This window comes from Capsella rubella, unplaced genomic scaffold (assembly GCF_000375325.1).
Source record: "Capsella rubella cultivar Monte Gargano unplaced genomic scaffold, Caprub1_0 scaffold_8, whole genome shotgun sequence".
In the NCBI taxonomy this organism is placed as follows: Eukaryota; Viridiplantae; Streptophyta; class Magnoliopsida; order Brassicales; family Brassicaceae; genus Capsella; species Capsella rubella.
Window position 1 is genome coordinate 2356964 of NW_006238916.1, and position 14227 is coordinate 2371190.

Sequence of the window (14227 nt, forward strand, 5' to 3'; positions counted from 1 at the left end):
GTTGACTGCATCAGTTGCCTTTCCAAAGATATTATATCTGCTTCTTCAATCTCCCTATATGAGAGAGGAAAAAAACGTGCTGTTAGATAGCGATGTCTTTAACACAAGTCTGCCAATCCATTGGATCAGTGTAGACCCACATACATCACAGAGATGACAAGCCTCTGGAAATAGCTCATAATATTATCCCAACTAAACATCCATCACTATTTATTTCATTCAAGATCACATGTGAAATATAAGTTTCCATGTTGTGAAGTTTCTTTCCACATTTTTTTCTTAAGAACATGCAGGTGGCAGTATATACACGGCATGCATGTGACAGTATATACACGGAGTTCTCATTATGTATGATTTATCATGTAACTCATTCAGTTGTACGCTATATGAAAAAACACTCTTATTGGTTGCCAAATATATCTAATATAAAAAAAGAATGATATGCATAGCAGCTTGAGAAATAGATTTGAATATTAGTACCTAATGAAGAGGAATATATAGCTGTAGGGTAAATTTACAGCTCCAAATCCAGATAAGACAGCCATTAAGGTCACACCAATGACCCCAATTCTACTGACGAGCTGAGGCATTGTAAAAAAACCTTCAAAATAAATAGGATTTTTAAGTCCATAAGTTCAATAGACAACAAAAATAACACAGAAATGAGAATGTTGGGATGCAAAAGCTAATGCCAATCAGAAGTAGACAAGCAAAGAATAAAGAATAGTTCATTTCGAGCATTTTTTCTGAAATTATTTAAGGTCAGGTGACGCTGTAGTCTTATGATAACAAAACTTCATCTCAATGCTTCATTCCTACAAGACAGCAATGTATGGAAGCTAAAAAGGAAAGAAGAACCAAAGTTATCTTATATTTGACAACACGGATTCAAACAATTGAGATTCAATGGTCTTTATAACATAGCATAAACTGAACAAGACACTCAGATTCATTGATCCCCATAACACAAACGATTCAAGTTTCAAAAGAACATAGCACATCATTGATTCATTACACATAAACATCAACATAACACATACAAACTGATTCATTACACATAGAAACTGATCTATTACACATAAACATCAACATTACATACAGAAACTGATTTATTACACATAAACATCAACATTACACATACAAACTGATTCATTACACATAAACATAACAAGATCAATACATTCAAAACAGATCAAGATCAATACAATGAAACGAAACAACACATAAACAGAAACTTAACAACACACAAACAGAAATTTAATAACACACAAAAAGAAACTATATAAGGCTACATCATCTACAAACGAAACAATCAAAGAAACCTAATTTATCTCAGAACCAAATTCATCACAATGGAGTAAATCTAAATCAGCTTCATCACGATCTGTATTTCTAACAAGCATAGCATCACAGAACCCTAAAATTGACTGTTTATTGTATCAAAGAACCCTCCGATCAAAACCCAATTATGATAACCATAATATCGAACACAATCTAATCCCGAAACAAATAAACATAATATCTCTAACACATCAAATCCTCTAATTCATCACAATGTAATAATGTAAACTCTTTGAATCGTACCATTACAGAGAGATTGGAGCATCAGAGAACAAAAAATCCCTCGATTTCTTTCACCACAACAGATGTCGATTTCTGTGGCCAAAGAACCCTAACTCCGGTGGAAACAGCTCGCAACGACAGCCGGAGATGATGATTACGACGGCTAAGAAGACGATTTTGGTGGCTACTCTCCTCTGAAATCAACCCTTCGACATGAATCGCCATCGATATTGAGAGAGAAAGAGAGAAAGAGAGAAAGAAAAAAAAAAACAATTTACGCGTCTAATTTTTTTTTTTTTTGGATTTGTTTTTATGTGCACCCAATATTATTGTGACACGTACACAGTTCTAAACTTATCTAAAAATCCCGATTGTAAAGTTATTCCTCATTTTACATTTAACCGGTCCGGTTAAATGATTGGCTTGATAGCCTAATAATCTCATCTGTCTAGTATCTAAAAATACTCGAGTATTTTTTACCGAGATAGAGTTACAGTTAATTTAAATAGGTAAAGATATCCACAAAATCCAAAAATCCAAATATTTTGGAGATGTTAGGTTATTACTGTTATAAATATTACTAATATATTATAAATATGTAATTATATTGTAAGTATTTTTGGGTACTTTTCGGGTCGAATTGGGGTTTGGGTGTTTGGATTTCGAAGTTTAGGATTCGTTGAGTATTTTAAAATTTTGGATCCGGATTCGGATCGGGTTTGGATTTGATAAGTCAGGTTCAAATATATGCCCAAGCCTAGTCACGCTTACCTTCATGTTATATTCAAAGAAAATTAATGTTGCATTATAAGTATTCATATGTTTGTTTGGAGAACTAAACCGAATTTAAACAAGTGACAAAGCTAGCATGCAAATTATGAACAAAATGTTACTAGATGCATAAGTGTAAAAATACTTGAGTTTATCAAATCATGTATCCAAGAAATATTGATTTTAAATAAACGGTTACACAAACCGCACTAAAGAATCTGATCTTGTAACTCAACCGAATAATCATAAAATCCAAACGAATAATGAATTCTTCTACTTAAATTACATGAACCGAACTAAAATTTATAAATCCAATCTATTAATCAAACAAATTACAAGTAGTTGAATATTTTTATATAGTTGGTTTCCTATAATAACATTACCGTTGTATATTTAATTAAGATATATACACAGCTAATATTACCGTTGAGATGATTAAAAAAGGTGAGCCATGAATGTTACTATCGAGAGCTAATGATGACATATATGCTTTGTCGTGTAATGAATACGAGTAGATACTACTAGTAACTCACTCACACGGTCTAACATATGAATTCCCGATTTTGCCCTTGTATGTTTTCTGATTTTACCTTTTCGTGCCCCTACCCACACAGTTCCTCGGAAAATTCGCTCTCTCACTCTTCCAGCTGGAATCCAAAGCAAACGATGGAGACAAAGCTTCTCTCTCTATCTCTTTGATTTCTGCAATTTTTGGTGTCTCTTTTGGATGATTTTACTAATCTGAAAGAAAAAAGAAAGTTAGATCTTTTGGATAAATTTAGAGATGAAATCTTCGACCCGGCTTGACTCAGTTGCTTTTCAGCTCACTCCCACTCGAACCCGGTAACTTAAATTTCGTGTTGAAACTCTTGATTGATCCAAAATGTTGAATCTTTTTGTGTGGAAGTCGAAAGGTTTCATTTTTTTTGGGTTCCTTGATGGGATCAAGACTCAAGAGTCGTTAAATTGTTAAACTTTGTGTTAGTTTTTGTATGAAAGATTGCATATTTGGGTTCCTTGATAGGATCAGGAGTCGTTACATTGTTATACTTTGTGTTAGTTTTTGTATGAAAGATTGCATTTTTGGGTTCCTTGATAGGATCAGGAGTGTTACATTGTTAAACTTTGTGTTAGTTTTTGATATGAAAGGTTGAATTTTTGGGTTCCTTGATAGGATCAGGAGTGTTACATTGTTAAACTTTGTGTTAGTTTTTGATATGAAAGATTGCATTTTTGGGTTCCTTGATAGGATCAGGAGTCGTTAAATTGTTAAATTTTGTGTTAGGTTTTTGTATGAAAGATTGTATTTTGGGGTTCCTTGATAGGATCAGGACTCAGGAGTCGTTACATTGTTAAACTTTGTGTTAGTTTTGTGGGAAATTGTTGTATGGAGGTCGTAAGAACGGAGTTTTGGGTTTTTTTTGGTAAGATCAAAAGTCGTTAAATTGTTGAATTGTGTGTTGCTTTTGTGAGAAATTGTTGTATGGAAGTCGAAAGGTTATGTTTTTATGGTCCTTTAGTAAGATCAGAAGTCGTGAAATGCTGAAAACAAAGTATTAGTTTTGTGAGAAATTGTTCTGTGTAGAAGTCGAAAGATTGCATTTTGGGTTACTTAATAAGATCAAAGTCATTGAAGTTTATAGGTTTGTTATTGTTACCAAAAGAAGAACCAAACTTAAGTCTTCTTCTTTGGATTAATTAGGTTGGTAACAACAGCTAATGTGGAACTTCTCTCTTTAATTGTTGTGAACACTTGTTTTCATAAGCTTTACATAAGCAGAATCTCGTTAAAGATGTTAAACTATGTGTGACTTTTGTCAAGAATGTTCAATGAAAATTCAAAAGAACGCATTTTTTGGTTGCTTGATAAGATCAAAAGTTGTTGAATTTTTTATGTTTATTTGGTTTCAGGTTTGATCTGTTAGTAACAGCTAATGGAAAAACTGAGAAAATAGCTACAGGGTTGCTTGATCCTTTTCTTCCTCATTTAAATACTGCAAAAGATCAATTAGCAAAAGGTGGCTACTCGATTATTCTCAAGCCTGAAGCTAGCGACAATGCAGCTTGGTTCACTAAAGGAACAATTGAAAGGTCTCTATCATATACATTAGTTGACTTTATATGGAACTTCTTGTACTGGGGTTGGACACTTTGAGTTGAGAGTGTTTTCTTCTTTTGTTCTCGTTAGGTTTGTTCGATTTGTGAGCACTCCGGAAGTCATTGAACGTGTTTACACTTTAGAAACTGAGATCATACAGATCAAGGAAGCTATTGATATTCAGAACAACTCTGAAACGGCACTGACTGTTGTAAGTATACTGCGGATTCTGAAATACTTTGTTTGATGTATGGTTAGAAGTATTTAATTAATATTGTTTAAACAGGTGGGAGGTAATCAGAGAGAGAAAAAAGCAGATAGTATAGAAGGTATGCTAGAACCATTAAATTTGCAATTTATGTGTCTATATGTTAAAGCTTTGGATTTTTAACATGTTACACTATCACAACATATAAAATGGAAATTAGTATCCCTGTCTGCTCTTTATCTTTCAGTTTCACCAATATGTTAAAATGTGAATCAGGTAGCAGGCCTTTGCTACATCTCAACGAGGAGAAAGCTATTGTCCTTTACGAGGTTAATTATAAGTGAAATGGTTTCTTTGAAGGTTTTCTTCTCATATTTTTCTTGGGAACAAACAACTTATTTCATCTACTTGCAACAGCCTGACTCACATCCAAAGCAAGCAAATCGGTCTACTGCATCAGACGAAAACTCTAGGTATACCCCTTTCGTATACCCCTTTCCATGAGAGATAATTTTGTTCATTATGTTTAAGAAAGAGAGTACTTGAGTATTTGATTGGTAATATGTGGAATTGTTATCAGAGCTCAAGTCCTGAAAGTTCTAGAGACGCGAAAGATAATGTTGCAGAAAGAACAAGGAATGGCCTTTGCACGTGCTGTGGCAGCTGGTTTTGAGGCTGATGATATGATCCCTCTAATATCTTTCGCCAAAACTTTTGGAGCCACTCGTTTGATGTGAGAACAATATATTTTACACCCATTAAAGTGTTCAAGTTTAAAAGAATGTTTTCATAGACTTAGTTTTCATATTTGTCTTGAACAACTTTATAGGGATGCATGTTTGAACTTCATGGACTTGTGGAAGAAAAAGCATGAAACTGGCCAGTGGGTTGAAATTGCAGCAACAGAAGTAATGCAAACGCAGCCAAATATCTGTGCAATGAATGAGTCAGGGATTATGTTTGCAAATGCTGCTAATATGCCTGGGACACCTGAAAATAGTGGTAAGATGATCCTTTTAAGTCATAGTAGCTGTGGGTTGAAGTCTTTTTTTTTACATTATTTGGCATTGCTTTCGAACAAGTGATCTTTATTTCAAGAAACTTCTTATATCCAGATGCGAGGTCTCCTACAGATAATAAACCAAATGGAAATCAAGATTATGTGCAAGGACAGCATCCTCAGCCGATGTATGCACCCTGGCCAGTTCACTCTCCGCCAGGTACCTTTCCTGTATTTCAAGGATATACGATGCAGGGCATGCCGTATTACCCGAACTATCCAGGAGCTAGTCCATATCCATCTCCTTATCCGTCTACCGATGATTCTAGACGTAGTTCTGGCCAAAGAAAGGCTAGGAAACATCATTCATCTTGTAGTGATGAATCTGAATCTGAAGATCAGGAAAGAGAAAAAGGGAAATCAGGTAGGAGAAGGAAATCAGGGAAGGTGGTGATTCGGAATATAAATTACATTAATTCAAAGAAACAAGATCATTCAGGATCAGAATCTGATGCTGATGACAATCATGAAGAAGGGGCAAGAGGAGAATGTTACAATAGTAAAGAAAGAGCAACAGAAGGAACAGAGGCTGACACTGGTGATTGGCAAGCCTTTCAGACTTATTTATTGCAAGATGCCGATAGAGATGAACGTACCAGTGACCATATGATGGAAAAGGAGATTGCAGGGAAGAAGAGGCAAGGAAATGGGAAGTATGATCCTTTGGCATATGATGAACGTGAATCAGGAAAATATCAAGAAAGAGATGCATCTGATATTCGGAATGGTAGTGTGACTCGTCGAATCAGGGGATCTAGTGACTCTTTCATGGTTCACCAGAGAGATAATGGTTTTGAGAATTCTTCTGATCCTCTCAACCTGAATGGATTTGATAATCCAGGGAATGGTCTTGATAAGAGATCATCATTTAACATGGACGATGACTCTTATATTGTTGCTCGGGGATCTGCAGCGCTAGATGAAGCTGGAAGACATAAGAGAAATGCTATATACATCGGGTCAGAGATCTCTCCGTGCCACCAAACTGATGGAAATGAAAGGAAACAGGTAAACTATGAGCCTCATGATCTGAGCCTGATACCAGAACGGGAAACAGAGAAGTTATCAGCTGGGTATGATCCTGCACTAGAGTCTGGATCCAAAATTTTAAAGAAGAATAACGAGGCAGCTGGAGGTGTTAAGAAGTCTGTGAAAGATCCAAAATCAAGACTTTCTAAAGATGCTGCAGATAAGAGGAAGGCTTCAGGGCCAATACGGAAAGGACGACCTACAAAGATGAGTCCTTTAGATGAAGCAAGAGCACGTGCTGACAAGCTTAGAAGTTTCAAAGCTGACCTCCAGAAAATGAAAAAGGAGAAGGTAAAATCTCTGTTTAAACAATTTTATGATATAATTGCATATATAAGTAACCATCTAGAACGCAGAATCTCAATGGATATAATCCTACATGTAATATAATCTGTGCGTCATACGCTCTTATTGCCATCGCTTCTTGTTTTAGGAAGAGGAAGAGAGGAAGCGCATCGAAGCTCTGAAAATAGAAAGGCAAAAGCGGATTGCTTCTAAAAGCAACTCTGCCGTAAGTCAGTCACAGTTACCTGCACAACAAACAAGAAAACCAATGCTAAACAAGTTTTCTCCCGGCGCTCCTAGAGCCTCTAAGTTTAGTGACTCTGAACAAGGTTCACTATCACCTCTCCAACGTCTTCCCAGAAGAACTGCTTCTTTAGGGTCAAATGACTATCAGAAATTCCCCAAGAATAATAAACTGAGTACTGTAAGTAAGTCAACAGGAAATATGCTAACAAGGTCGATACCACAGTTACCTCCATCTAAAAAAGAAAGCATAACAACAGGAACTAGGCTGACCAGGTCGATTTCACCATTACCTCTGTCTAAGAGAGAAACCAGAGTGAGTCTTGATAGTCAGAACAAGTCGGTTTCAAGGACAAGACGGATATCAGAACCCAAAATGGGTAGTAATAGTGCACCAAGTGCTTCAGTGAGGGTACGACGCACAGTAGCATCAAAAGAAGTGTCTGATGCTCCTGAGATAAAGAAACTATCTGCCATTGTTAACTATGATATAGCAAAAATCGCATCTCTTCCGGAACTGAAGATAAAACCAGCCAAAGGTCCTACAAATGTTCTGGTAAAAGGGGTCGAGAAATTTAAATCTTCATCTTCTGATATTGACCCAAATGGTAAAAAGAACAAATCCTTGGGACAAAATGATGTTGATGAAACTCCAGAGATTGAGAAGACAGTGGTGATGGTGTTGCCAAGTTCAGCTCGAAGTATAAGTAGAGATCAGGTGAAACACGAGAAGTCTATGGTAGTCTCTGAAAACTCCACCATTCGTGAAGGAGTTGATAAGGAAACCATTGAGAGTGGCAACGATCTAGTCTTGGTAAGCACTCGTGTTCTAGCTGGAACATTTTTATTTTCTGTTTAAACGATTTTAATGATGGTTATTTTGCTCGCAGGTTAGACTGGAGACTCTGAGTGACTTAGTAACAGAAACACCAAAGTTTCTGACAAGTCAAAGTATTGTTGCGAAACCATATGAAGCTCCACATGCTCGGGTTTCTTCGTTAGAAGATCCATGTACAGTGTACTCGGACTGTTCCCAAGCACCCCCACCAAGCTTATATTCAAATGAAACAGAGCAAGAAACCGTCAAAGTCCTTGTACCAGAGAAGAAGATAAGTGAGGCATCAGAGAAATCTCAAACAAAAGAGTCAGCGTCAAAAGGGTTTCGAAAACTGTTGAAATTCGGAAAAAAGAGTCAGTCTTCATCTACAAGTGAGCACCAAACCGAGTCTAATAATGCAGCTAGCAACGAGGTTCAGGTACCAGCTGTAACTGCGACCACGACAAGTGAAGGTAAGTTTATAACCTAGGGAAAATTTTTGTACCTCAACTAGAACGTTGTACAAAGCCTTGTTATCTAATTCGGAGGGGTTGAATTTTCTTTGTTATCCAGCTTTTACATTGAAGAATCTCATATCTCAAGATGAAACACCTACAGCAGCAGCCGCTTCACAGAAATGTTAGTAAACAACCTTATTTTGTCCTTAGAAATTTTCTGATTCTTTACTTTGATCAATAATCTAAGTAAGGTCTCATGGTGATCCTTAAAAACTGATCTGAGTCTATAGATTTGCTCACTTTTGTTCATGTTTCTTATGTTTTTGTAGCTTCTCGCCATTTTTCATTACTGTCTCCTTTCAAGAACAAGAAGGTGGTATCTTGAGGACAAGAAAATCAGAGATCATCTCCATTATACAGCTTTGCAATCTTGTAGTGTATAACTTGAGTATTTATAAATGTATCCAATATCGAGCCTCTTCTGCAACAATGTCGGAAACATTTGGTTCCAAATGCAATGAAATGTGTTTTTGTTTTAGCATTTTCTTTTCCCACCCTTTTTTTTTTTTTTTTTCCTACTATAATTAAGAGGTTTGGGCCGAAATCCATACATACTCTCAGGCCCAATACCAGAGCATGTTATATGGTCTCGTCCCAAACGTTACTCGAAATCGGCGACCTCTAAGCTTTTGCCAGAGATCTTTATCAATTGAGTTATTAGCACTTGGTAAAAAAAAAAAAAATGATGGATATAATTAACATATAATAAATACAAATGTTATGAGAAAAATTTGTATAACACAATTTACACAACTTAACTTTGTAAATATACCAAAAAAAAAGAGAAAAAAAAAATGATTTGGATATATTATATTATCTTTTACCCACAAAGAGTAATAAATCTAAAAATTATAATATCTTGATTGAATAAATTAGTGTTGGCAAAAAAAAAGTGTCAAATCTAAAAATCAATCCTTGAATCTAAAAAGAGAAAATGCCAAATAAAGTTATTTTTATTCAAGTGTATCAAAATCTATCTACATGTCTAAATTTAAACCCACTCCATGTGTCTTATAAATGGAATAGAACCAAACAGAATCATCCAGAAACAACACACACACAAAAAGAAAAAGATATCCAAAAACCAAAAGATCAATAAAATTCAATAGCAAAAGAACTTTTAAAGGCAAAACAATAAGCCTTGAAGATTATGCGAATGGAGTGTTCCATTCGATATCTAGAGCCTTCTTCTTTTGTATCGAATGGAATATTCTTTTGTGCTGCTATGGAGATTCACCATTATTGCTCATATAAATCTTAAACGTAGTTCTTTAATATAAATCTTTGTTCTGCAAGAAACTCAAGAAACCATGGCTCTTGAAACCATGGCATTGTCTACATCTTCTACCATGTTTTCATCAGGTATATAAAATATCAAATGGGTTCTTGAAATATCTCTTCTTTTCTTGATTATTGCTTACATGAATTGGTTTTGTGTGTGTATGTGTGTTTTGGTTTCAAAGGTGTTGTTGAAGATGATGATAAGAAGAAGCAAGAAGCATTTGTTTTCCCTAAATTTGTTTTGATGGGTCATAGAGGATTTGGTATGAACATGCTTCAATCTCCGGATGAGAAAATGAAATTTATCAAAGAAAATTCTCTTCTTTCTTTTAATGTTGCTGCAGATTTCCCCATTGACTTCATTGAGTTTGATGTCCAGGTTTGTGTTTTATTAACCCCTAGAATGTGATCATATTTTGTTTATATCAAGTTAGAAAACCACAAATAAAACCAATGATCTGGTTTCAACTATATGTTTTGTAAGTAAAATTTTGCTTAAAATGCAAATTACAATTTAGGCATACTAAATCAAGAATGTAACTATTGTAGGTAACAAGAGATGGATGTCCTGTAATTTTCCATGATATCTTCATGTTCACGCAAGAAGAGGTTTATGATTTATTAATTTTCACGTACAATCTTAATTATTACTGATTAATAGCTCTAAGTATTCATAACCAAGACATAAAAATCTATTTCCAGGGAGTGATTATTGAGAATAGAGTAACGGAAATGGCTTTACATGAATTTCTCTCATACGGACCACAAAAAGACGGTACAAATGTAAAGCCTATGTTTAGGAAGACAAAAGATGGTCGAATTTTCGAATGGAAAGTCGAAAAGGATGATCCTTTGTGTACTCTTGAAGATGCATTAGTAAAAGTTAAACAGTCGGTAGGATTCAATATCGAGCTCAAATTCGATGATAATATTGTGTATGGAGAAAAGGAGTTATGTCTAACTCTTGACAACATCTTGAAGGTAAAAGACATATATATTGTTCACCCAAATGTTCTTATGGCGATAAACAATCTCAATCTTTTTAATGAACAGGTTGTAAATGACCACGCGAAGAACCGACCCATTATCTTCTCGAGCTTTCATCCTGATGTGGCTCGACTCATTAGGAATATGCAGATGATTTATCCAGTAAGATTGCTACTTTGGTTTTCACTGACAATTACAACGCAGTTTGTGTCCAAAATTACACTAGACGATAATATATTTATTAATTTATAGTGATTATTAATTGATCGATAGAAGTTTTACTATGTTCAGGTATTCTTCTTAACAAATGGAGGATCTGAAATATATAAGGATGTGAGAAGGAACTCATTAGACGAGGCCATTAAGCTTTGCAAAGACAGCGGTTTGCAAGGGATTGTCTCTGAGGTTAAGGCGATATTAAGAACTCCAAACGCAATCACACGAATCAAAGATTCAAACCTTTCTCTTCTATCTTATGGCCAGCTCAAGTAAAAATCCACTTGAGAATTTTATATCCTTGTCCTTTCTCGCTCGCCTCGCCTATTTTAATTCCTTTGAAACAACCCATCTTTTGTTATTTTCAGCAATGTTGTGGAGGTGGTTTACTTGCAACATCATATGGGTGTGGAGGGAGTGATTGTTGATATAATTGAGGATATCTCTAAAGCCATCACCAATATTAAAGTAAGGAACGAGGAAGATTGGGAAGATAATGGAAGTAAGTCTCTGATTATGTTTGGAGAGGAGAAGAAAAAGGTTAAAGTTTCTATGGATGAAATCAATTTCTTAACTAAGTTCGTACCAAATAATATGGTGCATAATTGTTGGACTTGATAATATGTAGCTAGACTCCAGAATTTGTAAAAAATATAAAGTATTGGTAAATGAACTAACGAGAAATTTGAAAACAAAAATCCAAGGTAATTTGTGACTAATGTAATGTTGTGCTGCATCAAGATGAAATCTCGATTAACAAACTGGTTCTTGGAATGGTCATTTAGAACATGTTCATATCGAAGATTTAGATTGTTGATCGACATAAGAATAGATTAGTTAACAATATGTCATTTACCTAAAAGATGTTATCAAGAGTTTGGCGTATTTCATCTTCTCCATTCATGGTATTATTGTAACGCTCCAACCGTCACCTCACTCAGTAGGTCCTATGCTCTCTCTCGTTCCATGAACCCACATTCTTTAATAGACTCCACATTACAATCATAGTATGTGGGCCCGCTAATATCCGATAGTCAGTTTGCATGTCCGGGAAACTTTAAAACTTGATTACCTACCCTAAGAATCACCACACAATATTTTCTTGTGTTTTGGCCTCACTCACACAGTTCCGACATTCACTTCCCGAAAAATCACCCATCCTTGAACTACTCTAACATAAGCACGCTGAACTGTGGAGTTCTCTTAAGTTCTTTGACCAAAATAATAAATGCACTTTTAGTAACATAAGAGGCCAAATTAATTCATTTAAACCTCTCCGCAAAACCAAGGTCTCACAATTCTCACTCACTAACAAATCGCAACATCTTTGTTGCGCACCAAGACTGTCACTCCCTGACGGTGTAAGGTGACGGTGTGAACCCACTACTCCACACTCGTCAAAGTTCGGCTCTGATATTGGGCTCATAGGCCGGAAAAGAACATGAAATTTACATAAAGAGGTGACGGCCAGAGCGTTACAATTATAATCGAATTAGGGATACATATAGAATCGTAGTGCTGATTAAGTTTTACAAAGGCATTTTAAAGGGTACACAACATATTAACCTTTCCTAATTTTCATTCAAAAATTTCTAGCATCTTTATGCTTCCTTCAGATAGGTTTTTATACCATATTTTTATGATTTAGATGAGAGAAATTCATATACTGCACATTCGTTTCTCTTTTGCTCAATAATATTTCATGAAAAGAAAATTCTGTCTGCTAATGAAAACCTATAAATCAGCGATAAGACTGTTTACGTAAAAAAATAGAACTTCCAATCTATTTTTCCGTGAAAATAAAAATAGCATAGCAATTCACAGCGCAACTATGCATCTTTTGTTATCTTAAAATAGTTATCTATCTTAACATTTTTGAAGTACATTTTGTACTAAAATCTAATTTGGATTATAACCTTTTATTTTGTATTATTTCCATAATCAAACCCTTGACATTTGAATAAATAACAAAACTTAAAAGTAAATTTTGTAATTAACTCACAAGCAAATCGCAAAAATGGAAACAAATATTTATTACATCAAATTTTTTCCTAAACTCTCTCTTTAATAAATCGAATCTCTCTCCAATATATTTATATAATCTTATTTGTTTTTAATTTATATTATTACATAAAATAAATTTATAATAAAAATAAAATTATTTTTCCACACATTTTGCAATTTAAATTTTAGAAAACGGACGCATATATATAACTCAATCGATAAATGAAAAAATATATGTACAACGTCAACATAAAGTATAAAATTTTAGATTATAGTTCAAACCATTATATATGTTCACCACTACAAATGAACATGAACTTTGATTTCTCAGGTATCCAAATTAAAAAATTTATTCAGTTTAATATGGTTCCTTATTTAAGAGAAATAAAACTTTTAAAAGGTTTCAAAATATTATAAATTTTATTTTATTTTTTTAAATTTGAAAGTATTATAAATATTAGCTGAAAATTATAATATTTAATTTAAGTTTTATAGAATATTTAAAATATTAAAAAATTGAACTCTACAAAATTTTAAAGTATTATTAATATTTAAACTCTAAAAATATAATAAAATTGTATGTAAATATGATTGAACGGGTTTGAGTATACATAAATATGATTATACTATTTATTACGGATTGTCTATATTTAAAATCTTTTACGGGTTAAGTTAAAATAAAAAAAATTATTTACAACAAATTGTCTCGCGGTGTATCGCGGGTTGACCATATATATCTATGAATCTACTTATAATAGAAATTCAAAAAATTATATAAAATTAAAATAAAATACACACTTATAAAACTAGACTATATATACCAACTACGAAAATGATCAACCAAACAAATATATCAAGTTATGGATCCGTGGTATACCACGGGGTATATCCTAGTACTCTTTATTTACGGTGCCATATCTATATTAACCTTTTTGAAAACCAATCATAAATATATGTAACACTATTTCCTAAAATTTCTTTCTAACACTAGGTGCATGTCCAATTTCTTTTTATGACATAACTTGTTTATTTTAAATTATTTTACTATATAGAACATACGTTTAACAAAAATATAATTTTTTCGCATATGTTGCAATTTGAATTTTTGAAAACGGACATACATTATCAATAATTTTGGCATATGTAC

The 14227-nt window shown here is 34.0% G+C and overlaps 2 protein-coding genes and 1 long non-coding RNA gene across 4 annotated transcripts; 2 read left to right on the top strand and 1 right to left on the bottom strand.

Moving 5' to 3' along the window:
• Window positions 1-2: 2 nt before the first annotated feature.
• LOC17875558 lies at window positions 3-1823 on the bottom strand. The gene is made up of 3 exons (XR_002833818.1): window positions 1585-1823; window positions 481-601; window positions 3-54 (listed from the first exon to the last, which is right to left on the bottom strand). It is a non-coding gene; the product is annotated as an uncharacterized LOC17875558 (long non-coding RNA).
• A 1151-nt stretch (window positions 1824-2974) lies between these two features.
• Window positions 2975-9073, top strand: LOC17877240 (COP1-interacting protein 7). Its single transcript, XM_023781285.1, has 13 exons — window positions 2975-3177; window positions 4246-4425; window positions 4523-4643; window positions 4719-4761; window positions 4917-4969; window positions 5058-5113; window positions 5221-5373; window positions 5470-5642; window positions 5756-7020; window positions 7163-8071; window positions 8148-8547; window positions 8648-8713; window positions 8862-9073. Exons 1-13 carry the CDS (start codon window positions 3119-3121, stop codon window positions 8915-8917), a joined length of 3534 nt encoding a protein of 1177 aa, XP_023637053.1. The 5' UTR covers window positions 2975-3118; the 3' UTR covers window positions 8918-9073.
• Window positions 9074-9656: 583 nt separating this feature from the next.
• LOC17875210 (glycerophosphodiester phosphodiesterase GDPD3) lies at window positions 9657-11766 on the top strand. 2 transcript variants are annotated; one of them, XM_023789801.1, is made up of 7 exons: window positions 9657-9954; window positions 10056-10252; window positions 10423-10482; window positions 10576-10854; window positions 10927-11022; window positions 11134-11348; window positions 11445-11766. In XM_023789801.1, exons 1-7 carry the CDS (start codon window positions 9903-9905, stop codon window positions 11692-11694), a joined length of 1149 nt encoding a protein of 382 aa, XP_023645569.1. In that variant the 5' UTR covers window positions 9657-9902; the 3' UTR covers window positions 11695-11766. The 2 variants fall into 2 exon arrangements, with proteins under 2 accessions (XP_023645569.1, XP_006282085.1); XM_006282023.2 differs by having other exon boundaries at window positions 11152-11348.
• The last annotated feature ends 2461 nt before the right edge of the window (window positions 11767-14227 follow it).

What these genes read in the sequence shown, in the direction of transcription:
- LOC17877240 (XM_023781285.1), top strand. Translation starts at nt 3,119, where the DNA reads ATGAAATCTTCGACCCGGCTTGACTCAGTTGCTTTTCAGCTCACTCCC. An exon ending in CTCACTCCCACTCGAACCCG is followed by an intron (nt 3,178 to 4,245) that starts GTAACTTAAATT and finishes ATTTGGTTTCAG; the next exon opens with GTTTGATCTGTTAGTAACAG. An exon ending in TGGGACACCTGAAAATAGTG is followed by an intron (nt 5,643 to 5,755) that starts GTAAGATGATCC and finishes TCTTATATCCAG; the next exon opens with ATGCGAGGTCTCCTACAGAT.
- LOC17875210 (XM_023789801.1), top strand. Translation starts at nt 9,903, where the DNA reads ATGGCTCTTGAAACCATGGCATTGTCTACATCTTCTACCATGTTTTCA. An exon ending in TCATTGAGTTTGATGTCCAG is followed by an intron (nt 10,253 to 10,422) that starts GTTTGTGTTTTA and finishes TAACTATTGTAG; the next exon opens with GTAACAAGAGATGGATGTCC. An exon ending in TCATGTTCACGCAAGAAGAG is followed by an intron (nt 10,483 to 10,575) that starts GTTTATGATTTA and finishes ATCTATTTCCAG; the next exon opens with GGAGTGATTATTGAGAATAG.